Source organism: Phallusia mammillata, chromosome 1, assembly GCF_965637545.1.
Source record: "Phallusia mammillata chromosome 1, kaPhaMamm4.hap1.1, whole genome shotgun sequence".
Lineage (NCBI taxonomy): Eukaryota > Metazoa > Chordata > Ascidiacea > Phlebobranchia > Ascidiidae > Phallusia > Phallusia mammillata.
Window position 1 is genome coordinate 31,923,211 of NC_137252.1, and position 26,791 is coordinate 31,950,001.

Consider the following 26,791-nt stretch of genomic DNA (forward strand, 5'->3'; position numbering starts at 1 on the left):
ACAATATGTAACAATTATTTGAAATATGTGAACATGACATTTTTTGAGTGTTTGGTAGGCCTACCTGCCATTCGCTGTCGCTTCCGTCTCTGCTTTAGAATTAAAACGATTGTTCCCACGCACAGTGACGTCATAAGGACAGTGAAAGTAAGGTAAAGACCACTGTACGCAAGAAGTCGATTGCGACGGAGTGAACTACAAAAGTCACAGTTACATTTTGACAAATGCGAATTCAGTGCATTGAAACTTTTTTTGCGGATGGGCTTCTATTTAAAATCGAAACTTATCCGCGGACGACACAACCTAAATTCAATGGGCCGCAGGTAATACACATTTGGCTTGCAAAGACAACCAGACTTTACATATAACTTATAGTTGGTTGCTTGATATTGTCGCGTCTTGTATCTTTGATAACTTAATACTTAACATTTTGTACTTGTGTGTTTGCATGCTCACTTCGAACAAGATACAAACGGAATATTTGAAAATATAAGCGGTGTATTTTTATTAAAATTCAGTCCTGTTTAAGCCATTTAAAATAATAGATGTTTCTTCATACGGTAAAACTCACTTGACAAAAACCAAAACGAAGCCAAAGATACATGATATCAACCAGGAACCAACGATAAAAATCTAAATCCAAAACAAAATGAAAGTATGCCGTATTATTTTACACCTTTGGTTTAGATCAGGAGTGCGCGACATATGTTACTGTGAGGCCAAATACAATTATCATGATTGGGTCGCGGGCCGTACCTTTATATAACACTGGGTAATTTTACTTAGTTGCATACCAAATACAGACCCCTACGTCAAGTGTGCAGAAGGTCTTTTTTGAACGTTTGCGGAACAAATTTTGCTTCAACTGAAAGTATCTACTGGAATGTGCCGGGATTCGAACACCATTTAAAGAAATCGGGTTAATTGCATGACGAAAACTTATTTTATCTGCAGTTATAACTGGATCTATCTGTAGGCCTACATGCAATTAGCAAACTCAATGCCGTAAAACCCCAGACACGAATTAGCCTATATTGACATCAAAAAATATTTTTAGTTGAATTCTGATATGTAACTCAAAATTATAATATGTTTGTTGCGTTTCACTGTAATTATTAAAAATTTACCCTGATTCGTGGTACAGTGAGTTTGTGGAAGAACGAAGGCCACATAATCGATGTGAATCGAAAGGCTGCAAACCCGGTGATGTGCAAAGCAGTGTTGAACGTCATCCAGTTTGTTATACGCCAACCAATCTGTAATTTAAACATCCATTGTGGATGCCGGTTAAAAATAACTGGCATTTGACTTTGTGTTTTGACTAATGTAGGTTTGCAAACACAAGACGTTTTGTTTTCTTCTAAAGAGCAGTATGTAATCTGATCGGGTCTGTGTTTCTTGAAGAGTGATTTTCGTTTGTGCACTACGACTTTACGATATGGGCCTTGGGTACAAAACTTATTGTCACTCCAAACTGTCACTATTTCATTGGGATTGCAAGAGGTTATACTGAAAAAAAAATACACTGAAACCTAAGGGCTGAAAATATATCTTGCTGTTTTCCAAATAAGGCAACAAAAAACGATAGTTAAAGGCGTCCTTACTTACTTCGTTGACAAATTTCAACACTCAAATGCTTAATAGAACTTACGTTACAGGCGTTCTTTATGACGGAATAGTGTTCAGCAACTTCGCACAAGCCCCAGGTATAACAGTACATGCGGTTGAAACTGGCAAGAGCAGATGTAAGGTCGGAACAACAAAGGCTCAGTATCAGCGTGTTGAAAACCGAACTGCAATAAAAGCAAAGACGACTTTACAAATGTAAGTTTCAAGTTACTTTGTTAATGTAACTCTAACGTTTTAATTAAGTTACTTTGTTAATGTAACTCTAACGTTTTAAGTTTATTACTCTAATTTGATATGGAAGTGGTGAAATTCATGCAGAAACAGGGTGAAAAATATAGAAAAAAGCCTTAATGGCCCTTTACTTCGCAGTTTAAGATCCATTCATTTATCATTGCCTCGTTTTTTTCGTTCCCAACGTTGTGATTTGAACCTGCGCCCGTACCCCTTGTATTCTAAACAAAAACTTACTGAAGCTTCTTGGAGCGCGCTATCACCACAATGGTGACGACGTTTCCGAATATCCCGATTATTGCAAGTATGCAAATCCACACTGTGAATGCTATCATTGAAGCGTTGTTTGCCGGAAGTCCGGAATGTCTTGTTCCCCCAAAAACAAAACAAAAAACTTTAAAACACTTACCTATTTCATTTGCAAAACAAACTGGTTGAATGTGCGATTGACGGCGAAATAAACTTACAGAAAAATGTAGGAAATGTTGTTGCAAATCATCTTGTTTACCACCTTTCTTGTTCAACCTTTTTCCACCGCAGTCCAACACAGTTGTGACTACTTAGACCTAATACATCTGCCTAGAAAACACATTCCTGAAACAATGTTCTTTAAACTACCTTTGCCACATCGAAATGGCACGTTCAGTTGAACACCTCCAGTTACTCATAAGCATTTGTCTCATATGGATTATAATCTGACCCCAATTACTGGTCGGAACTTTATTAACGTCTATTGCGTCGATCGAAAACGTTTAGCCCGTTGTATGGCCTCCGCGCTTTTTCTCGGTACACCAGTGACAGAATGTTGCAAACTTTATAAATGACCTCTTCCTTTACGCACATCGTATGTGGATGTCTACATGAAATCATAAGCTATATACTGAGCTGTGGTTTGTTTGAAGACAGTAAAGTTTTCTGTAATACTGTAACATTGAATGAATACATGCACATATTGTGTAAAGCATATATTTTGGCTAGCTGATGACAATTGCCGCTAATCCGGTCGTTTAACCAACTTTCGTTATTCAATAATGCTTAACGTTTGCTAAGTTTGTTGTTCAGAGGTTTTTTATGATCGCTTGGTTGTAGAGTTGTCCAGCTTTTACGGTTTTGTTACTGCCCCGGTGCTCCCTGACCGTTCTTCTAAAAACATTTGTACGATAGTAAACGTTATTGAATCTCTCTGTCTCTGTCCACTGCTTTAGCAAACAAGTTCATCAACGGTAACTGATTGTGCGGCCCGTTCATCCTGTAACTAAGCCCTTCAACAAGTTACTGATCAATCAGCCTTCAAAACTGCAGGAAGGATGCTTTCAGTTTGACAAGGTATCAAAACACTTCTGGGTGCAGTTTGCTGACGATGCACATGAGCCGGTTTGTTTACCAATTAATGATCCTATCCTTGACAAGGCAGCCTACTTGCGTATAAACCGCCCAGTACACATTTACTTCATGCTTTAAATTTCGAACACCGCTGTAAAAAGGATTCCGCTGCTGTGTTTTAACCACACCAAGTATAACGTGCATTTAAACAGTTTGGGTGTTGTATGTCGAACATGCTTCCTTGATGGCAATTTGGTAGAAAAGCATCGTTTTATACATGATAAAGTTTGTTTTAGCAAATGTTATCTACTTGTAACCAATGGAATAATGGTAAAAGGGGTCAACTTTAAGTTCAATATTTATTACGGCATGTTGGTATTTGTGGAGACCGACTTCAAACAATTGCGCATTTTTCGACAGAAATAAACGTCACAGTATTAAAAACAAACACGAAACTGAATATAATAATGTCACACAAGATAACAACACAAGGATGTGCACATAAGATTTTGACAAGTTAAACGAAATCAAATCGCAACTGTAGCGTAATATGTAAACATTGTGTTTATGAATACGCTTTTAACTAAAATTTAGATAGATGTGTTACATGTACTTTAAACATTATGCAGACTACGTACGTACACGTACAAAATCAGTCGTGCAAGTGAAAAGAAAGAAGAACAAAATAAAAAAATACAGCCAAAAGTACATTTAGCGTTCCGGCTTTTGGTATTTTTTTAGAATTGAGGCTTTCTTTTACAAATTAGCAGTAAATTGAGGTTGGTGTAAAAGTTACGTCTTTTGGCGTTTACTGTCACAGAATTGTTATTCTTAATTATTAACCGCTTGGGGCGTGCTAGGGTAAAACATAACGCGCTTTTACCTTACCACAGTCCTAAATCCCCAACCTTTGTTGACACAAATCGACTTTTGAGGTAGTCAAACTCACGGGATCTACCATTCCAATACAAATTAGCAACACAATGCAAGGCTATGTGCTTATTACCAAAGGATAACTTGTCTTGGTTTGGGTATGATTGGTTTTTACAGTGCAATAAGCTTGATCGAATGTCTTTGAAACACAAAATTGAGATAAAATTTTAGGCCAGATTTTTTTATAGATCAAAACAGCGTTTGAACTACCCAACATATCCCAATGATTGATTCTCATAATCGTCTATGTACTGTAACATTCCTCAAAAAACGCATTACCATATGCATTTTTATACTTCGTACGGTAGACAGTACTAACATAATAATATCACAGCTCTCGACGACTAACAGCGGTTTCTACGATTGTTTTGCACTTCAATATTTCCACCTAAAATTCGCACAGCTTTTGCATAAATTTGAATCACTGAAACTTGGTAGGTAAATGTTATAACATACGCAGTGGAAAATCAGAAAAACGAGCACTTTTAGTGCACACGAATATTTACATGAAATATATATGGTCACAAAATCGTTTTTCTGTTTCGATTTGGATAAAACATGAAAGGTCCACGTTGTTTTCCTGCATTGAATCGAAATGTGTTTGCGCAAAACGTATAAATGTGGATTTACAGTTTGCCACGACTGCGTTCATGCCGAGAGTTGAGCAACCCGTTTTCGGAAGCGGGTGAGCGAATTGTTGTTTGTTGAAAGTTCTGTGGTCTCGTAGAATATTCCCTTGTACTGTCCGGCTGTAAGTTAACGCACCTTTTACACCAACAGAAAATTGCCAGGGTTCTTTTGGTTTCTTTGCGAAGTTTGCTGAAACAAAATTATGAAAAAACTGATTAAACACATTTTTTGCTGCGCTGGGAATTTTGTCAATTGTTTCTACGACAAAAAGTGGATCAGTTTGTTGTTTAAACGAAATCAAACTTGTAGAGAGTTTGTATGAAAACAATGTAAGGCATAAGTATCAACAATCACACTGATAATATCATCAGCTATTGTTAAAATACTTGGTGACGTTACTATATGATCCTACACGCTATAGTAAAAGTCCGTTTCTAGTGTTCTTAAGTTAATTAGTAGAAAAAAAGGGTTTGGACCACAACTCCACGAAGTAGGAAATTTACATTTTCAACATAGGCCTAACTATTTGCACTAGCACTATAGTTTTGCGCTTTAGGCGGTTTGTTGTTGAAATCAATCACTGCCACAAGACCACAGCTTGACTGCAGCGTTTAACCAACTATGATATAATTTAACCTTAATCATGGAATGATAATGCTATAAACCGCCAGCACGTCAATTATAATGTTGGAATTTTGTACGGGCGTGATTTCAGTCAAACCCTTCACAAAAGTAAATGTTTTTTCTGTGCGGTTGTTGGTTTCCCGAAAAACTATCCATTCCATTACTTTTATAACTGCTACTGTTATTTTGTTGTATGAAACAAAATGTTGTTTTGCCGAACTTTTTAACTTGGTGTCCATTAATTTCCGGGTGTAATTAGTTGGTAAACAAGCTGGATTTTGTTACAGTCGCAAATATTTCAACTTGTTATACATTCAAACATTCTATTTTTAAACGACTGTATAATTATACCAATAGCATCATTAGTTCCCTATTCAAACGGAATGAAAATATTCAGCTTATTTGTTGAAAACCACGTGCATTTTGCTTTTAAGATTTCGTCGCCGTTTTTGTATTGACTCCTTACAGTTAAAGAAGTATTTCTAGAACACAAACCTTGCATAGAATTTAATTGACAAAAAGGTAGGTTGATATAGAATTTTTTTAGTGCGTACCTTGATCCTAAGTTGTAGAATAGTGGGTTCAAACACTCGCTCACTCTCAAACACATGTACTGGGAAACTGCGAATATCCATCGTTCAACCTCCTTCGATGGTGGTGGAGTTTCAAATATTGACAGATTAAAAGCTGTTCAAAAGAAAACTTGTGTTTAATACCATGTTAACTTTGGGACTTTTGGATATGAAAGCTACAATGATGTACATTCATCAAACTAAACTCAGTTTTAGTGAGCTGCGAAACATTCCTACATTAGTTTTCGTTGCTTAGATCTCGTTTTGAAAAAGTATACCTACTGGCGGTTAAATTTTACAAAAAGTATAGGCTACTGGTTTTTACGGAACCCATTTTTATCTGAAATCCATCACTTTATTCTTACCAGCTCTTGGAACGTAGCCAAGCACGAACGACCCAATAATGAGTGCCAGTTGCAAAACTTTTTGGTTCTCCGTTGCCCTTCTCCTTATCTCGGGTTCGCTAAGTTCATTTCGCATACCTAGTATTTAAAAAGGTCACTAATGTTAAAACCTGCAGGCCTGCATAGCTTTACAAACAAATGATGTGTAGTGAAAGCAGAGTTGATTGTTGTCAACGCGCATCATAAATATTTATGGGTATAGTGATACTTATCACGGTGATTTGATAAATGTAACATTCTCGATTAAAACGTGTGTTAATTTCTATTTTTTTGTGGGTTTTCAGTTGTCAAGGCAGTTGCCGTTTTTTACGAAAGCTTACTCGCGTTTTTCAGCAACTATGCACTTGTTTTTTCTTGGGGTCACATTACAAAAAATACTAGTTTATTGTAATACAATATGATAGCCACTAAGTTTTAAACTGTTTTTGTAGACGTTGAACAATATACATTAAGTGAATACCCAACGGGATAGCGTTCGTATTATTGAGATATTGTTCTACTGTTTATGCTTATTCTTGGATTGAACTCCACCGCCTTACATGTCTATGTGGTCAAATCAACAAATGTTGGTTAACCCTCACCTGTCATGAATTTCCTCTTGTGTCTCTGCCTTAATATCATTATTGATGTTCCTGCGCATAGTGACATCATAATGGCGGTGAAAGTAAGATAGGTGGCGCTGTAGGCAATAATTCGGTCAAGGCGGAGCGTGCTATGAAGAAAACGTTAAAAATATTGACAGATAACAAAGAGTTTATCGACGTATTGCTTTCTTACTAAAGCATACCAACGTATAATGTTGAAGTCGGATACTTTAACATTTTGTTACTCGTTTACCCGTGGCAGATTTGGAAGACAAAATTAACATCAAGTTTTTTTAACGCCGTATTTTCCACGAAAACATTTCCCACTAACGTTTTACCCTCGTTTACGAACCTTCGCATTAAGATATTTCGTATATAAGATATATAAGAAATATGTTTGATTGAACCACTTTCTTAGTCTTGTTCCAACAAGGTTTCGACATTTTGCGTTGTTTCGTGTCTAATTTTATGAAAAGAAAATATATCGTATACGTGGACTATCTTCTAAGAGGCTTAATGAAGTTGTATTTTAGTTTAAAAAAATCACAACAAATTAAAATCATGACACACTATTTTCTCACCTGAAAAAGACAATCACAAATCCACAGACAAAAGAAACAATCCAAGAAATGACAATAAAAATCTGAACAATAAATCGTAACTTTAATTTTTTTTAAAGATATTCTGAAAAAAATTTTTTGCTGAACGTTTTTGGGTTGATCAGATCCATTTCTGTTTATCAACAAGTGCTTTATCGACACCCATGGATATGGTTTAGGTCGGCAACCTTTTTTGCACTGCGGACCGTTTTTGAAACTAAAATTTTATCGCGTACCGGCCTTAAAACAATACAAACATTTAGCGATTAAAACGCGAAAATTAGTTTATTATCCCCGTCTATTAGTCGGTGGATTTTTTTTTGAGGAAAAATGTTTTATAAAACGCTATATTCACCCTGATTCTTAGCTCCGTAATTTTGTGAAAGAATGAAGGCCACCTGATCGACGTGAATCGAAACGCAGCGAATCCGGTGATATGTAAAGCAGTGTTGAATGTCATCCAGTTCGTTATACGCCAACCGACCTGCCGAGGTAAACAGTGTGTAAAGATTTAAACACAGCGCAAAGCCACGCACAAAGTTGTAAAATATCCCACTTAATTTTCACCGATAAAAATCAAAAGATTATTTTTTACAAACGCTTATATTTCACATATTGCAACCGAAAGCTAATTCCCCACAGTGGTTAACAATACAGCAAAGCAGTTGCGAGAGTAATAAGGACTGTAAGACGACATAAGACCCTTCCCTTTGATTGAGTTTCCGTCTTTTCAACGTCACTAGATTTTGTCCCCATTTGATATCAGTGTTGCAGCGCGTCAAACCACCAATTGCGCTTTCGGCTTTTTATTATGCTTAAATTTTTTTTATTTAAATCTTATTTAAATAAAATATTATTCTTACCATGCAGGCAAGTCTCACAGCTTTATTATTGTCTATGACGTCACAATGAGCCCAAGTATAACAGTAGAGTCGATTGAAACTGACAAGAGCCGAAACCAAATCCGAACAACAAAGGCTTAAAATCAAGATGTTGAAAACCGACCTGCAAAATTAAAGGTAGAATTGTTAATTTATGTTTGGTATGTTATGGTCAGACTCAATTGTCCACAATCACGAAACTTAAAGTTTCATTTTGTATAATTTATTTTATCTTTATTTTGAATTTTGGGAAAAAATGATGCAAAAAAACAACAGACAAAAAGTTGCGCATAAAACTCAAAACAACACTAACACCATGCGCAGAAATTGTAATTTATATTTTAAAAACTGGTGTGGTACAAAACTGTTTCTACTCAAAAACAATACAAATTGTATTCTTGTACGACATGACCTATTTTACGTCACGATATAACTGACAAAAATGACTTTTTTGTGATTTTACAAATTCAATATCAAAAACGGTAAAAGTTGTGCAAGCAGCACATTAAGTATGAACAAACCACATGTATATCATATAAATTACATATCAACAGAAATATTATGTTTATTATCTCCCTTCAAAAGCACAACCTGGGCAAAAATACCGAATAATGCCGTAACAGATGGTGTAAGTCGGGCCTGACCTTTCCAGCCGGGTCGGGTTTATGTTTTTTTCGCAAAAAACGGGCTTGATTCGGGCCTTACTTTACACTCTGTGTCAGAATTTTTTTTAAATAAATTTAACTAGCAAAGTAGCCAGTTGCTGGACCTGACCTAAAGTCAAACAGCCCTATAATGCCCTGTTCAAGACCAATTGTATATTATTCTCTATTGTGTTTGTTGTCTTGTTCTTTCCTAAGGCTTTAATGTGCACACCCGACAATCAAACTTTCGGGCCTAAAAGGGCTTCTCAAAAACGATTCGGGTACGGGCTTGTACTTTCGGGTTCGGGCCCCAATTTCAGGCCCGTTTACAACTCCATGCCGTAAATAGGCACGAACTTACCGGAGTTTTTTAGATCTTGCTATCACCACAATCGTTATCACATTTCCAAATACTCCTACAAGTCCAAGCAAAGCCACGAGAATTGCCAAAGCAATCATGGATCCCTCGCCGCTTGGAAGTCCATATTGCCTGAACAAACATTTCTGTTTTACACCAGTGGCAAAAAATTAAGTAATTATGAAAAACTTCAGAATAGATACACCTTTCTACTTAATTCATTTTAACAAACAGAAAAAAAATGTTTTATTGAAGAGTAAAAACTTCACGTTGTTGGTAAAATGCATAATAAACTTACACGAACACATGGCTAAAGTTATTGCACGTCATTTGTACAATCTTTTTATTCCAGTTTAGTGACACCAACGTTGAAGCAAAGCAAGGTTGCCGTTTAGGTCTTACAAAATTAAGGCTAATTTTCCTCGGTTGATGTTTTCAACATAAACCAATCTTCTGAAGTTACCAGTTATATGTCTGTAATTGGTAAACCAAATTTAATTTCTGCACACTCTCTCACTTTACTACACAATGTTCAATGTTTCTCTTAACATATATTTTATAATTAGGTTAGAAATGTTGTGCAATTGCGGCACTAATGAGAATGTACAGTCATTCCTCCAGTTAACCCCTCTTTATCGAAACGAACTCGAATCCGAGAAGCCCGGCCCGACTTCAACTGTGATGTAACAATCCCAAGTAATAAGAAACCTCCATCCTTTATTTCTGTTTACATCAGTCGTTAACTGGAACTCACATCAATCAATAATATATCACTTTCTATCTTCGCGTAAAAGACAAACCACGCCTGTCTTGTGCTGGGCTGTCTTACAGGAAGTACAGGTTGTGCTTTTCATGTCAAGATTACATTGACGTTTCGGACGCGTGTCAATTCTCCCAATGAGTGGGACATTAAAATTTCAGGAACCTGTTTAAACTCGTCACCAATGCGCGTCAAAGCACGCTATCTCTATTTCACTCAACTAAAACATCTATTATTATTGTAGACTGCCAAAACACAATTCACAAAAAAACAGCACAATCTATTTTCTCCTTTTCATACTGACTCTAAAATTGGCTTTCAACGTGGGTATTGCGTTTTCAGAGGTAGCCTTGTGGCACTTGAGTTGCAAAAGTATTTGGTACGCGTGGTTTTACAGTAAGGTTAAAAGGTTTTTGTGGTTTACTTTGTTTCTTATCGATTCTTCAATTCCGGTCCAAATAACATCGCTTACCAGCCTAAAACGATTCGACTAATACTTTAACCAATTTGAATAAAAAATTGACAAAAATATGAAACGGTACAAATAACTCGCAAAACATTTTAACAATCTCTGTGTTTCTAGGGTCCACACTCTGCGAAGCTAAATTGCTATTGATCAGCGGTACTATTTCTCATACCACTTTACCTCGCCATAAAAATATACCCGTTCAATCATGTTGCTTCCACACATGTTCGTAATTCAAGATGGCATCTAATTCAGTTATGTCGCGGGGGATTAAACCAATTAACTTTCCCTTAAGCCTAAACGCTATTTCAGCTGGCTTTGTGACATCATGTGCGCTTTGATCCTCCAACTTGTGTCGCCTTTCAACCTTCATTATTTATTTATTACAAAAATAATTCTGTTTCCAGTAAAAAATGGATATTTTCGATTTTAAAAAAATCGTTCTTTTTTCCTTCCGATTTAATTTTAACTTAAAAGCTGATCTGTCCATTCTATTTAACCAGCTAAAAAGACAACGGTTCGTGCAAAAATGACGTAATTTGGGGGTCAGCACTTGGAAGGAAGTAGAATCAGTGATGCTGGCCTTCTGTCAGTCTGTGGTCATTATGGCTATATACACATATTGGTTTAATTCATGCAAAAAGGGTTTATTGGTTTTTTCTTCTTCGCAGTTTAAGATTCATGCACCAACGTTTTGCTGCAATACTGTAACAATTTGAATGAATAGATACATATATTTTGTAAAACATGGCTTTTGGTTTGCTAATGAATTTCCGTTGAACTGGTCGTTTAACCAACTCTCGTTATTCAAGTAATGCTTAATGTTGTTTTTCAGAGGTTTTTTATGATCGCTTGGTTGTAGAGTTGCTTAGCTTTTACGGTAAATTTTTGTTACTGCTCCAGTGCTCCCTAACCATTCTTTTAGACAACATTCGTACGAGTAAACTTTATTGAATCTATCTGTCTCTGTCCACTGCTCTAGCAAACAAGCAAAATATTTTAATATTTTCTTATTTCTCCATCATTCATACCAAAGTAGTATGGCCTTAGTACTACTATCTTCCGCCCACCAACGGTAGGTGATTGTGCGGCACGCTTATCCTGTAATCAAGCCCATTAACGGGTTACTTAACAATTAGCCTTCGACACTGCAGGAAGGATGGCTTTTATTTTTACAAGGTATTTGTTTACCAACTAACTGCCCCAACCTTGACAAGTTAGTCTACTTGCGTATATACGGCCCAGTACTTATTTATTTCATGCTTTAAATTCCCAACACCGCTTTAAACATGATTGAGCTTCAACTATGATGACTGCTGTGATGTTTCACTGACAATAACGTTTCTACAAACAGTGCGGATGTTGAGCATGTTTGTAACCGAAAAAAATGTAACCATAATAACAAGTTTGTTTGGGTTTTTACATAAAGTTTGTTTTTTTGCAAATGTAGTTTGCCCTGTGACTATCTCAAACCTAACATTTGCACGATGGAGAACTTCATTAAATGCATTTTTCTTTGGTCACGGCAACAATTCCACCTTTTTCTATTATCCGTACCACGTTTTTTTATCACCCTGTTACTGATTGTAGCTGATTGTGCAGCACGCAAATCCTGTAATCAAACCCTTAAACAAGTTTTTTTAACACTTAGTCGCCAAAACTACAGGAAGAATACTTTTATTTTGACAAGGCATTGAAACGCTGACGAGACACATGAGCCGTCTTGTTTACGAACTAACTGTCCCATCCTTTTACTTGCGTATAAGGCGCCACGTAGATTTACTTCAATTTCGAAACACGCTACAAAGAGGATTCTGCTGCGACTAACATTACTGTTGTGTTGAATCCACACTAACAATAACGTGTCTACAAAAAGTGTTGTAAATCAAACATGTTATCAACCGAAAAAAGTGCATCTCCCAATGGTTATTTGTTATCAAGAAGGCGTCGTTAAATTCAAGATATTGTTTTGACAGTTATAGTATATATAACTCAAGGGTGTGCAACCTTTGTCACTGCGGTGCCAAGTACAACTACCATTATTAGATGGCGGCCCGAACCTTAAAAAACCCAAGGTGATTTTACCGTCAAACATATTCCTATGTTGAGTTAACAACTCAAATTCGCATTTGATTCTAGCCGCATATTGTCATGTCGCAGAAAAATAGCACCGGGCGCATTAATCTACTCAAAAATGTTTTATAACTGGACTCGTTTGCCAGTATATTTGAAATCCAAGTGTCTCCGCAGGTTGCACACCCTTGGACTAACAGTTAGTTAGACTCTAACTAGTATCGACCAATGAAAAGAACGATTAAAAGACAACTTAAATTTAGTATTTATTATTACAATATACGGCACTCAATATTTTGATTACAACGTGATGGTATTTGTATAAAGACAGACTGAAAACAATTGCGCTTTTAAAATAAAGGATATTTAGGACAAATACGAAATTTGTTTGAACTCTCAGGCACGATAAAAACACAGGGATATACGTCAAACAAACAAGGTCTTGACAAGTTAAAAGAAGTGAACTCGTTAACTGAAGTGCACAAAAAATATAGATTTATGAGTACGCTTTATACCAAATTTTGTAAAACGCTTTGAACATTTTGAACGTGCCAGAATGGTGAACAACCGTAGATGCATATACCATCCCGCCATTGGTTACTTTTTCGTAACAATTGAGGCTGTGTGCAAACGTAAATTACAGAAACGAAATAAGTATAAGGTCTGGAATTGGTTTCAGTAAATTAAGGTTGGCATAACGGCTTTAAATTGTTATAGGATTATTTTCATTTAATTTGGCCGCTTGGGGCATAGTTGGGTCAAACATTAAACGCTTTTCAAGTACGATGTACTTTTTGAGTATGACAGACAATAGCTGCTTAATTAACAATTTCACGGTTGGTTTCTCTTAACTGCGGTTTTAAAATGGTATTCGGCTTTAATATCACCAGCTAAAATTCGCATAGTTTTCGTATAATCTTGCATTACTAGACTTGGTAGATAGAGGTTATAACATACACAGTGGGAAAACAAGCACTTTTAGTACACACGAATATGTGCATAAAATATATATGGTCACAAAACCGTTTTTCGATTTGTACAAAACATTAAAAGGTGTACTCGGTGTCCTGCATTGGATCGAAACGTGTTCAAAACTTTTAAATGTTGGTTTGCAGTTTATCACGACTGCTTGTGTGTTGAGAGTTGAGCAAATCGTTTTCGGTAGCAGGTGAGCGAACTGTTGGTTGTTGAAAGTTCCGAGCACTGGTGGAATATTCCCGTGTACTTTCTGGCTGTATGTTGACGCAACTTTTACACCGACAGAAAATTGCCAGGGTTCTTTTGGTTTCTTTGCGAAGATTGCTGAAAACAAATTCAATAAGCTAAACCATAAATTTGCTGAAAAAGTTAAAGATAGTTGTGTTGCGCTTGAAATTTTGTTATTTGTTTCTACGGAAAAAAAGCCTTAAAATGGCAAATAAGTCGTTAACTGTGAAAGAGTTTGTTGATTGAACGAAACCGCTAGAGAGTTTGTGTATAGTGAATACAGTGGCAGACATACGTTTGCACAATCGCAAATTCACTATATGCACTCAACATGCTCCGTGTCTAGTGTTTGTAAGTAATTCTTTCAAAGACTTTTTTCTGTTTCAAAGCGAAAAGTTTTAACCCGTTATGTGACAGTAACGTGCAAATAACGTATTTCCTTGTTTAGTTGTTGTTCATTGCAGGTACTTTATTGACTTGAAACTCTCTATTATGGTTCTTCATATGATGCAAAGCAGAAGTATGGTAAAACAGTAGAATTGTAGAAAATAGGTTAGAAACAACGAAAAAGAAAAGTGACATTTTCGAGCTTATCATTTACAGTGTAAATTTTACACTATAGTTTTGGTTTAGGCGCCTTATCTTTGAAGTCAATCACTGTCACAAGGCAGCCGCTTGGCTGCAGCATATAACCAACTATGACAGAATTGAACCTTTATCATGAAATGTAAATGCTCTAAACCGCTAGCACGTCAATCATACTGTTCGTGATTTTAGTCGTACCGTAACAATGGTACGAAGTTTTTTGTGCTATTTGTTTAACTTGTGTTGTATGAAAAACGAGATGTTTTGCCGAACTTTTTGACCTATTATAATATCTCCCTGGTACAATTTTATTCGATAGTAATTGTATTGCACAGACTTGATAAGGTCCGGGTAAATTGCAGCGAAATGATTGTGAACCCTGACCTTAAAACCTTAAATACGCCGAACCAGCAGTCAAAACCTTGTCAGTCAAAGTGCACAAACTGATTACCAATGCCCGCTGCAGCATACGTAATTGGGTAATTTACCGCAAATGAAATTTAGCTGTTCTATTACGGTCGTTAGGGCAGTAAAAAGGGTGTGTGCTCAAGCACCACCGCAATTATAATTGTTCGCTTGGTGGGTTTTGTGGTTTTGACAGCATAACTGATGTGACAGGTTTTGCAAGTGGTGCACAGTTCTATGTGCTGGGCCTGAAACCTGTAAATGCGTTTGCGTTGCTTTTTCCAGGCTTTGGTCAAAGTGTTTAGATGTGAGCTGGTTTTTTTTAAAATAAACCACAAAACGAAAAGAGTTTAGACCACATAGCGCAATGAGTTGGTACAAATACTTCGTAGTTTTACATTCATCACAGATGTGTATGAAATCAATGCGATTTTCAAACTCTCTATTAAATCGCACATTGGTTTTCAAAGTGCCAAAACTGTCTGCCAATGGATTAATTAACCAAACCAAGCCTGTTGTTGAGTGACAAAATAGTGATATTATCGTTTTATTTGTTGCTATGCTAAACGTTTAAATCGATGGTTCTGGATTAATCGAAATTGAGTTTTGACGAAAAAGTGAATAAAAGATCTTAAAATAATGGGCGCCTTAAAAAGTCTTTGATATTGTCTGACTGTTTATGCGTGCATTGTAACTGCATGTATTTCTAACAACATATTGTAGCGTGATTGTGGGGGTTAGGGTTCATTGCAATTTGCAATGTTCTGAAAATACATTATGCATTAACCATGCGATGTGCGTACAGTGGCTCGTCTTGAGGCAAACCAAATGAGCAAATCTATTTTTGACTCTGAGTACGTAAAAAAATCCCCAAGATGTTTGTTGACCTAAGTAGTGACGTAATCACTACACACGTGGCCTAGCTTGTTTATCTTGGTGTTAGTCATTATACGACGGGAAGTTAAACTATACGCGTTAGCATCCGGTGTCAACAATTCTTTGATGACAGGTGCCATGAAGTGGAAATTTTAACTGACTGCTGATGTAGTACCGATAAAATTTCGAACACACAAATTTTGATGACTGGCGGCATGATTTTGCAAACGGATAAACGTTAATCAATTGACATGTTTTAATTTTGTAATGACGCCAAGAGCCTCATTTTTTTTAAAATGTGTTATTAACGAGCAAAATTTACTATCGTGACTTTAGTAATACAGGATAATTGTTTGAAAAGTGTTTTGAAAGACCACATTTCACTTAGTAGGATATTTCGTTCCTTATTCAAAGAGAAAAAAATATTTAACATTTTTTGACTTCCATTTTAAATTCCTTATTCATACAGAATCAAAATATTCAGCCTATTGATCACGGCGTTTTTAGGATACAAGCATTATTTTCCCTACACTTTATTTATTAAAAATTGGCGTGTTATAAGCTTACAACGGTTTTAGTGCGTACCTTGATCCCATGTTGTAGAATATTGGATTCAAACACTCGCTGACTCTCAAACACATGTACTGGGAAACTGCAAATATCCATCGTTCAACCTCCTTCGATGGTGGTGGTGTTTCAAATATCGACAGATTAAAAGCTGTCCAAAAGAAAACTCGTGTTTAATATTTTGTTTGGACTTTAAATTGAAAGCTACAATTCTTGGAACTCATCAAGTTAAACAGAGTTATAAATTTTAAGGAGTTGCTAAACATTCCAATATTAGGCTACGTAGGCGATTTGTTGTATTTTTTTCTTGCTCATATCGCGTATTTAAATAATATCCAGGCGGGCAATTAGCAATTCTTATGAAAAAAAAAAAAAACGATTACGCCGCCATGCTCCTACAAAAAGTATTCACTGACCTGATTCATACAAAGTTTTTAAAACCTATTTTATCTGAAATCCACTACTTGATTCTTACCTGCTCTTGGAACGTAACCGAGCACGAACGATCCAATAATGAGTGCCAGTTGCAAAACTTTTTGGTTCTCTTTTGCTCTTCTGCTTTTTTCAGATTCGCTAAGTTCATTTCGCATACCTAGTAATAAAAGGTTACTTACTTAAAATCTGTCATAAAAAGCTTTATAGATTCAAGGGTCTAAAAGATTAGTTTTTATTGAGACCAAATGCAGTTATCAAAGTCAGTGGTCTCAACCTATGGATTATGGCACCCAAAGAGGTAGTTAACGTTTTTGAGGTTTCAATTACATTATCATTTTTTTAGTGGCGTCATAATTAGTAATTTTTTTTGATATAGGTAAATGACACATCGCTCTTGTTATATAAGCGTACTTAAACTATGGGTGGTAATACTTTTTTATGCCAAATTGGTGTTCATTATATCTTCCATTGAAACGAGTTGTAATTTTAAAGCAGTAGGCCTTTGGCGGTGACTTAAATGCTTAGGTATGTTGCTTGGGTACTACATTTAAGTTAATATCGTTTATTCATTACGCCACAATCAGTTCACCGCCACATCTGTTATTGCAGACATCAAACAAGGGATATCCATTTGATTGACATTTTGTGCTACTTCAAAAAAAGTCAATTTTTGAAAGTTGTTCAACCCCCACCTGCCATGGATTTCCTCTTGTGTCTCTGCCTCAATATCATTATTGCGGTTCCTGCGCATAGTGACATCATAATGGCGGTGAAAGTAAGATAGGTGGCGCTGTAGGCAATAATTCGGTCAAGGCGGATCGTGCTGTGAAGAAAAAGTTAAAATAGTAAGAAATAACCATGAGTTTGTAGAATTATGCCTTTCTTACGTAAACATACGAACGTATATTGTTAAGTCAGACGGGTAAAACCTTTGTTTATCTCTCGTTTACCCAAGATATCCCAGATGATTTTTACCACCATTATTTAGCCATTCCCCCTAGGTTTGAGAACCTTTGTATAAACTTTCGAAAGAGAAAATGATTTGACTAAATTTTTATGCACAATTTTTTAAAAAACACTTTTTTATCTTGCTTCAATAAGATTCAGGCAGTTTATGTTAATTTTGTGTGTAATAGACTTTCCATAGAATTAGTCGTAGACCTATATATCCTGTGTTAAAAGGTCTGATGGAATTGGTTTTAAAACCTTGCAAAAAAAATAAATCAACTTTTGTTTATTCTTACCTGAAAAAGACAATCACAAATCCACAGACAAAAGAAACAATCCAAGAAACGACAATAAAAATCTGAAACAACAAACGTTTATTTTTCTAAAATTTATATTCGTTCAGTTGATTAGTTTCAATTTCAACACAATTTTTATACAGTTTTCGATTTGGTTTGTGCTGCCTTAAATGTTTTTGAACTTTCAGTTGCTTAGGTTTTAAAGCAATTTCTCTCAAGCGTTTTGCGTTCATGTGAAATAGGACAAGCATTTTCAACATGTTTAGGATAAAAAGCCAGACAAAGAAAAAAAATACTACTGGGACCATTAACAATTTTTTGGGCGAAAACATGATTAAACTCACCCTGATTCGAAGCTCCGTAATTTTGTGAAAGAATGAAGGCCACGTAATCGATGTGAATCGAAACGCCGCGAATCCGGTGATGTGTAAAGCAGTGTTGAACGTCATCCAGTTTGTTATACGCCAACCCAGCTGCAGAAATAAATATCGTAAAAAGCCGCGCAGAAGATTGCAAAAATATCTTACTTAGCTTTCTAACGATCAAAAACAAAAATTGTTTGGTTTAGTGCTTTTCTATAAATTTCGTTGCTCATATTTTTTCGGCTGCAATGTTCCACATATTACATTTGAAAGCTTATTTCTCACAGGGGTTAAATAAAACAGCAAAGTCGTCGCAAATAATGATAATGACTGTCAGGTTATATATCTATCGTAAATAGTTTCTTTACAAAACAAACACGATAAATTAATACACAAATTGGAGTCCCTTGGTTTTGATTATGGGTCCCCTTCCCTGAAGGGGACACATATTGTTTTTGTCCGTATTTTTTTTTCTTTTTTCTGTCTAACGCCGGTTTGTGAGACGCGTTTGGTTAAGAAAGAGTGCTTCAAATTTATTCAAATTTGGACATATGTTAGTTATCAATCTGAACTTGATCCTCTAGAAGTTTGACCCCGAATGACCCAGCGGTTCACCCACAGGCCCCCGAAACGTAAATGTGTCTAACGCTCGTTTGGTCAAGAAAGACACTGTAGGCAGAAGTACCAAGAAAGTAACTCACTGGTTTACGATAGCGGGAGGGCTCAGCTTGACGTCGGACAGACGTTTTACGAGACGTCGTTTCAGTGATTAGAAATCAGCTGTTTTGCACAGCAATGCTATGTCGTTTTATTAAGTTATCACTCACATTTTTAGTTTTGGCGAAGGTTTTACACCTATGACGTGATTTAAACCTAATAACCGTGCTTCGGTTTTGTATATGTCAAGAAAAACTTTGTTTTTCAAAGAAAAGATGAAAAAATTAACTTGACTTTTTTGCCAAATAAATGTTTTTTTAAATGCTCGTTGTCAGGTTGGCCGCCGCATGATCACGGGTTACTTAAGGTCAACTAGTCGGTATTACAAACACAGTTCAACTTTCTTCATAACGTAGCGTTTTTTGACAATTAATTTAGGACTCAATACTCAAGGCATGTATAAATTAGGCTTAACAGTATTGTTGAACACCAAGGACGGCATGCTATTGAAAACGGTGTCAAAAGATCAAACAGTCGTTTGGCGTGTGCACACTGAGAGGTTACTACAGGTCAATGGTACTCGTTTTGCGAAACAAAGTTAAATGAAAAACAATTTGTTATGTATACACTTAATAATAGTGCAAAAAGAATACGAACAATTTTTTTTATTGTTGGGTTAATGCTTTCTAAAAATTTGTCCTTAAGAATCTAAAAATCACCGCAACATTTGTTTACCGTAAATCCGCACAAACGCGCGTATGGGGACCCATTTGTTTTTGTTAACAAAAACAATCATATGTGTAGATCAAATGATGTGTATAGTAAATTGGAAAATATCGTATAGAATATATAAAATGGAAGTATATCAGAAAGCCACTCTTCTAGTTGAGTTTTAGGTTCGTTTGGTTTTACCCGATTATTTAACGTTACTGGTTAACAACGTCCACCGTTTCATTCCCATATGCCATTTAAGATCAGTCTAGCTGCAACGCGCTAAACCACCAAGAGCTCTTTGCACTTTATGTTATGCTCAGAATTTGGTACCTCGAAAATAGGTTTTGTACGTTTTTACCAAGCTAAGAAGTTTCAACTCACTGAAAAAGCACATGTTTGAACTTGTCAATAAATATTTCTGAACATTATTCCTTATTCGAATAAAATATTATTCTTACCTTGCAGGCGAGTCTCACAGCTTCCTTGTTGTTTATGACGTCACAATGAGCCCAAGTATAACAGTAGAGTCGATTGAAACTGACAAGAGCCGAAACCAAATCCGAACAACAAAGACTCAAAATCAGCATGTTGAAAACCGACCTGCAAAAAGGTAGAGTTGTTTTTAATGTTTAATACGGTAAGCTTTTCGAGCATTTGTAAAAAAAGCCGTTCCTCGGCGGAAATCTTCTTAATTCATTTTTCGTGAGTAGGTTAGGAAAAAAAAGTTTGAAAAACAAGAGATAAAAAGGCATTCGACTGAAAACAACATTAACACCTTGCGCAGAAATTGTTGTATTTTGGAGAACAGTGCCGTACAAAATTGTGTCTACTTAAAAAAACATAAATAGTACATTTGTTGTACGAATTCATGATTTATTTTACTGCACCCTATCGCGGACAACTATCTCCCTTTAAAAACACAACCTGATCAAAAATATCGAATTTGCCGTTAACTTATCAACACAAACTCACCGGAGTTTTTTGGACCTTGCAATCACCACAATCGTTATCACATTTCCAAATACTCCCACAAGTCCAAGTAAAGCCACGAGAATTGCCAAAGCAATCATGGATCCCTCGCCATTAGGAAGTCCGTATTGCCTGTATGCAAACATAAGTTATTTATACTAGTAACAAAAAAATAAGTAATTATGAAAAACTTCAGAAAAATAAAAACACCTTTCGGTAAGCTTTTTACAAAACAAACCGAAAAAGGCGTTTTGGTGACGCTTAGGGCAAAAACAAATTTTACACAGTTGGTAAAACACATGATAAACTTACGAAAATACATGGCTAACGTTGTTGCACGTCATTTGTAGAATCTTTGTATTCCAGTTCAGTGACACCAACGTTGAAGCAAAGCAGTTGGCTTTTAGGTTTTTACAAAATTAAGGCTAATTTTCCACGGTTGATGTTTTCAACCTAAACCTGACTTCTGAAATGACCAAATATGAATCTGTTATTGGTAAACAAAATTTAATTCCTGCACACTCTCTTACTTGACTGCACAATGCTAATTGTTTCGTAATAAGGCTCGATAGTTGGTGCATTTGTGGCTCTAATGAGAATGTACACTCCCCAATCCCTGCTTTATTAAAACTCCTGAACCCGTGTCCGGAGAGCCAAGCCCGAGTTGAATCGTGATGCTACAATCCATAGTAATAAGAAACCTTCATCCTCTTTTCCTGTTTGCATGTAGGCCGTTTACTGAAACTCACATCAATCAACAATCTGTCTTCACATGAAAGAAACACCAAACCTGTCTTGTGACGGGCATCTTACGGGAAGTGTAAGGCGCCGTGTTACGTTTCATGTCAAGACCCTTAATGAGTGTGACATTAAAATTTCAGGAACCTGTTGAAACCTGTCATCGAACGAACGCCAATGCACGTCAAAACACGCTATCTCTAATTTACGCAACTAAAACATCGTTATAAACTAAACATTACTGTAGACCACCAAAACACAATTAATACAAAACTCAGAAATTCGCTTTCAAAGTGGGTATGCCTTCTCAGTTCTCAGAGGCAGACTCATGCCACATCGGTTTACTTTGTTTCTAATCGCCTCTTGGGTTCCAATCAAAACGAAATTGCTTACAAGCCTATACTGCTTGACTAAAACTGAAACCAGTGTGAACCGATGATTGTAAAAATACAACTGGTTTCCGATGTAAATTACCAAATATGTCGCAATTCAAAACCATATCTGCGATTTCAAACCTAAAATTTAACGGGAAACCATAATTTCTACATATTTGGTATCCCGCTTTGCGACGAAAAATTTGCGTTCAGACGAAAGCCTTTCTGTCGTACCATTTTCGTCACGCATTATATTATATCACTTGTAGCATGTTTGATTTTATGCTCTTTAGCTCTGTTAGTGGTGTACATCTGGTAAATGTTTGAAATTTAAGATGGCGTCTAATTCTGTTATGTCGCGGGGGGATTAAACCAATTAACTTTCCCTTGAGCCCAAACGCTACTTACGCTGGCGTTGTGACATCATATGCGCTTTGATCCTTCAACTTGTGCCGCCTTTCAACCCTCATTATTTATTTATTACAAAAATGATTCTGTTTCCATCCCGGGAAATAAAAAACAAAATACTTTCGATTTTAAACGATCTTTCTTTTTCCTTCCGACACAATTTGTTTTAAAGCTGATCTGTCCATTCTTTTTTATCAACCAAAAGCACAACGGTTCGTGCAAAAATGACGTAATTTTGTGGGTCTGCACTTAACAGGCGAGGCGGGACCTTCTGTCAGTCTATCGTCATTATGTGGTCACTATTACTTCTTCCTATGCTGGCGCCTTTCGTGCAACACCGGCGCCTTTCGTGCAACATTTGAGGAAGCCTACACACGACACGGACTTGAAATGTATCCTATTTGGAAACAAAATTGCCGTTGAAGTTGCAAAAACTTAATTATATTATTAGTTTGCTTTTTTAAACGTCTGATTATTAAATCAAATATGTCTTTTGTATGTTTGTTCTTAATCAAACGTAACTCGAGACCAATAATTGTAAAGCTGACAGAAGTAAAACGTTACGCAGATAAGTAACCTAACTTTCTTTGAGGTCTTAAGATTGGTCATAGCAATCAATCTTTGTTTAATTGACGAAAAATCACAAGTACTATCTCGCCACGCTATATCTCAGAACTTGTAAAGTTTAGAACTTTAAAAGTGATTACTGATTACTAATTCTTTAAAAATATGACTTTGACCTTATTTCTGCAATCAGCATTTCTAACCCTAACAATAAAATCAAAACCGTTCACTTCAAAAATTCAAAAATGTACAATCTCAAAACATTTTCATACATGTTCCTTTTACTGTACTATCAACAAAACAAGAGTAAATATAACTCTGTACCTCTCCCACACTTTACTATATACCTCTTATGTCAAAGTATAGCCTTTCTTTGTCAACAGAGTAAATCAAAATCGGTTGCACAACCATTTTGTTCTCGGAAACAATTTTTCATTGATTGTTTCTTAACAATGGGCATTGTTAACAGTTTGCTATTGTTCAAACTTATTCATCAACACTGCATTACCATACAACTACAGGCTTAAATAGCCTGCTCTTGAGTCATGACGCATACGTAGCAGGTAAAGAAATTAGTGCTAACGGCCAAGGAAGTCGTAATGGCCAGGATTAGGTTGGCGGAAAGGCTTGACTGATATTGATAGGGCTGTGATGATTTATTTTGACAAGGACGAAGCACTACCATACATTCTACGTTCTTACAGATTGCCTGGAATTTTTGTTCTTGCAATGACCGGTCTTTAGCAATGATGGTCATGTTGCGAAGGTCTCGCATGCTGTAATAACCTGTTTTAGGACTTCTAACTGCATAACTTCTGCCTTTTTGGTGTTTGTTTTAGTTCTTAGTAACGAGGGGGTAATGTTACGAAGGTCTCGCATGCTGTAATAACCTGTTTTAAGTATTCTAACTGCATAACTTGTGCCTTTTTGGTGTTTGTTTTAGTTCTTAGTAACGAGGGGGTAATGTTACGAAGGTCTCGCATGCTGTAATAACCTGTTTTAGGACTTCTAGCTCAATAACTTCTGCCTTGGTATTTGTTTAAGTTTGAGGACTTAGCTACTGTAGACTTATTGTTTACACTTTGTTTGATATCTAATACATCATAAATTTTTCGCATACAATTTAGTTTCGTTTTCTTTCGTGTCTCACAGGTTTTCAATTTAAACTGTTACAAAAGGGCTGGGTTCTTTGAATAACGTTGAACGTAAAACGAAACGCATTTTCTTTTTCTAATGTGTTCTCCAAAGGTGTAATTTAGTAAAAGTTTGTACATAAAAATATGACGTTATGCCACACAAATTACAAAAACAACACAACAAACAGTCATCACAAGCAATTAGCACTGAAATTAGCTCAAAACGTCATTACACTGCATAAGTACGAGCTTATTTTTTGCGATACACCAGGACTGGCACTTTTGAATGATGCAGAACATAATCGCTCACTGAACCGAGCACAGTACGTCGGATGACCCCCTGACCCCTGGTTCCTATGACAACCATATCGACGTCAGACTCTTTTATCATGCTGACGATCGCTTCCCCAGGATTGCCCTGTCGGATTTCAAACTTGAAGTCGCATTGGGCCTGCAAAGGGGAAAATATTGGCGATAATTTAGGGCAGAATTATATAGTGGGTGCCGGGTGGGAAATATGACCCAAAACCCAAGGTACAAGCCCCATTCTCTTGGCGTTTTTAGGACGCTTGGTTCTGTGCGCTTCGTTTTTTATCTTATTCTACATATAAACTAACAAGTACATGAGCAACTTTTTAAAGATAAGTTTTTTAAATACCACAACTATGTTTAAGCCATAGTACAAGGAGCAACTACACTGTTGGCTACAGTAGTATGTACAGTTAAAGACCAATGTTACCTGTCTATATGTAGCTTTCTGTTCATATCTTTCCTTTAGTTCGTTGATTTTCTTTCGGCAAGTTTTTACACTGGCCTGATACTCTTCGATTGGGAAAACGGCTTGTTCTTTAAGATTTAAAAAAACTTTTTGTGAACTTATACGAGTGACCTTTAACAACTTCAACCGGGTTTTTAATGCATTTTGTAAACCTAACCCAAAACGCAGATATGTACTGGGTCTTGTTATTGATTTCCTAGTGTGGTTGAAGTCATAGTGCTTTGTATTAAAATGTTCGATTTTGCAAAATAAGTTTAAACTGATGATGGGCCTTATAGTTTGATGTAGTATGTAGTCCTTCCTTTAAGTTAAAATTTTTACTTAATAGGCTTTCATGTCCTATTTTTACACACTGAAGCAAATAAATTTTGGTCTACACTAGGGGAATTACCGTAACACACGAATGAAGGAAGTTCCGGTTGATCGCCCACGTGTGCTATGGTCACGTGATTCTGGGCTTGATGCATGCTTTCGAAGTACCCTGAAAATATCGTGCTAAGCATTGTTATTACGTAACAATAATCGGCCGTCTTTTTTGGCCGGCCTTCTTTATAAAGGCCACTTATCAAATGGCCATGTAAACGGGCTAATTGTGTTGCTCTATCTGCAATATGATGCAAATGCCGCAAGCAAAAATACGCTTTTTTACGTAAAGGTCTTTAAAACAATAACGTTTTTCTTTTTTATAATAGCTTTAATTCTAGATTACTTGCACATCAAATACGTATCGTTTTTCACAAAACAAAATTAAACAAAATCACGTCCTTTTCAAAGCGCACGTAGACGATTGGAATGCAAGAAAAGCAATTATGCTTTTTCCAGGCATAGCACACATATGAGATCAATGTCCAATTTACACAACACTGCCTACGTGTTAGACTGACCGGTTTAGGTTGAATTAGGGCTACTTAATTAATGTCCACCTGTGTCAGAATGTTTGTTGGCGTCAGCCTTTTGTGTGCACAACTAATATTGGCTACGTGAGTAAACAATTTGTACAGCATTCGTATTGGTATGTCGAAATAATCTGAGTTAGTTCGATTGTGTACTTACTTAGATTGTACTATTGTTTGAGCAAAAACAACGTTTTAGCTTTAGGAATGAGAAGTAATTGCTTGTTAAACAATTGATATAAAAAGGCCTACCACTGAAAGACTGTAGCTAAAGTTTTTGCCCAATTAGTGCAAGCGCCCACTTGCAAAATTTAAACCCTCAACCTCTTAAAACTGTATTCTGAGCTAACATTCAAGATGCTTGATAGCATAGCCAAATGCTGTTTGTTATATAACGTCCGTTCTAATACTAGTTTTTCCATATGCCCACTGCAGTGTATGCGTTTTTCGTTTTGATTTAGTTTCCAGTTGATACATGTTCAGTTCTTTTACACAAATACCTTTATTTTTACTAAAAAGCAAATAATGCAACTAAAAGCGAAACTTTAATTGTTGCGTGCACTTTAGCATGTTGTGTCGATTTCTTCTTTGTAATGTATTGCACCAGCAAAATGTTTTGGTTTAGCTTGAAACATATCGATTGACGACAAAACCAACGCTGTAAGTTAAAATTCATCCTACCCAATCGTACTTTCAAAATCTAAAGCAAATTGCCTCGAACTACGATTACAAAACTTACAATCAAATGCATTTTCAGCACAGGTACTACCATCCACAGCAATTAAAATCTTCATGTTTTCTCTTCTGGTAAGTGCGGCTACGAATAACTGACTGATCCGGGCTGGTACGGGTTTAATAACCTCAGTCGTCGTGTTAAATATTGACAGTGCGTGTAATGTCTTGCTACAACGATAAGATTTACCGATATGACATTCCGGCGTTTAACTCTATGACAAGTTGTACCACACACAAATTGAACAACTTTGTGTAATGTAATGGTGACTTTGACCGATTTGTGTGCGATTCCTTTCCTGGTTGTGTACCAAAACTCCTCTTATGCTATGCTCTGCGTAGAGGCCGAAATTTCGACATCTATGACGTCACTTATGTACGTGCCATTTGTTTACCTTTGTGACGTTCATGTTACGGATTGACGTATGCATTATGTG

At 36.3% G+C, this 26,791-nt stretch overlaps 3 protein-coding genes across 3 annotated transcripts; all 3 read right to left on the reverse strand.

The window, feature by feature from the left end:
* Nucleotides 1–2,932: 2,932 nt before the first annotated feature.
* On the reverse strand, nt 2,933–12,097 carry LOC145225699 (rhodopsin, GQ-coupled-like). Its single transcript, XM_080092233.1, has 9 exons — nt 9,711–12,097; nt 9,416–9,544; nt 8,393–8,534; nt 7,885–8,013; nt 7,512–7,573; nt 6,928–7,058; nt 6,308–6,424; nt 5,925–6,057; nt 2,933–4,935 (listed from the first exon to the last, which is right to left on the reverse strand). The coding sequence occupies exons 1-9, from the start codon at nt 9,740–9,742 to the stop codon at nt 4,743–4,745; spliced, it is 1,068 nt and encodes a 355-aa protein (XP_079948359.1). The 5' UTR covers nt 9,743–12,097; the 3' UTR covers nt 2,933–4,742.
* A 202-nt stretch (nt 12,098–12,299) lies between these two features.
* LOC145225683 (melatonin receptor type 1A-like) lies at nt 12,300–21,468 on the reverse strand. Its single transcript, XM_080092232.1, has 10 exons — nt 21,262–21,468; nt 21,044–21,197; nt 20,735–20,863; nt 20,221–20,362; nt 18,374–18,502; nt 18,030–18,091; nt 17,478–17,608; nt 16,826–16,942; nt 16,369–16,501; nt 12,300–14,013 (listed from the first exon to the last, which is right to left on the reverse strand). Exons 2-10 carry the CDS (start codon nt 21,073–21,075, stop codon nt 13,809–13,811), a joined length of 1,080 nt encoding a protein of 359 aa, XP_079948358.1. The 5' UTR covers nt 21,076–21,197; nt 21,262–21,468; the 3' UTR covers nt 12,300–13,808.
* Nucleotides 21,469–23,933: 2,465 nt separating this feature from the next.
* LOC145225715 (universal stress protein YxiE-like) lies at nt 23,934–26,755 on the reverse strand. Its single transcript, XM_080092234.1, has 4 exons — nt 26,362–26,755; nt 25,121–25,210; nt 24,691–24,797; nt 23,934–24,402 (listed from the first exon to the last, which is right to left on the reverse strand). The coding sequence occupies exons 1-4, from the start codon at nt 26,414–26,416 to the stop codon at nt 24,202–24,204; spliced, it is 453 nt and encodes a 150-aa protein (XP_079948360.1). The 5' UTR covers nt 26,417–26,755; the 3' UTR covers nt 23,934–24,201.
* Between the last annotated feature and the right edge of the window lie 36 nt (nt 26,756–26,791).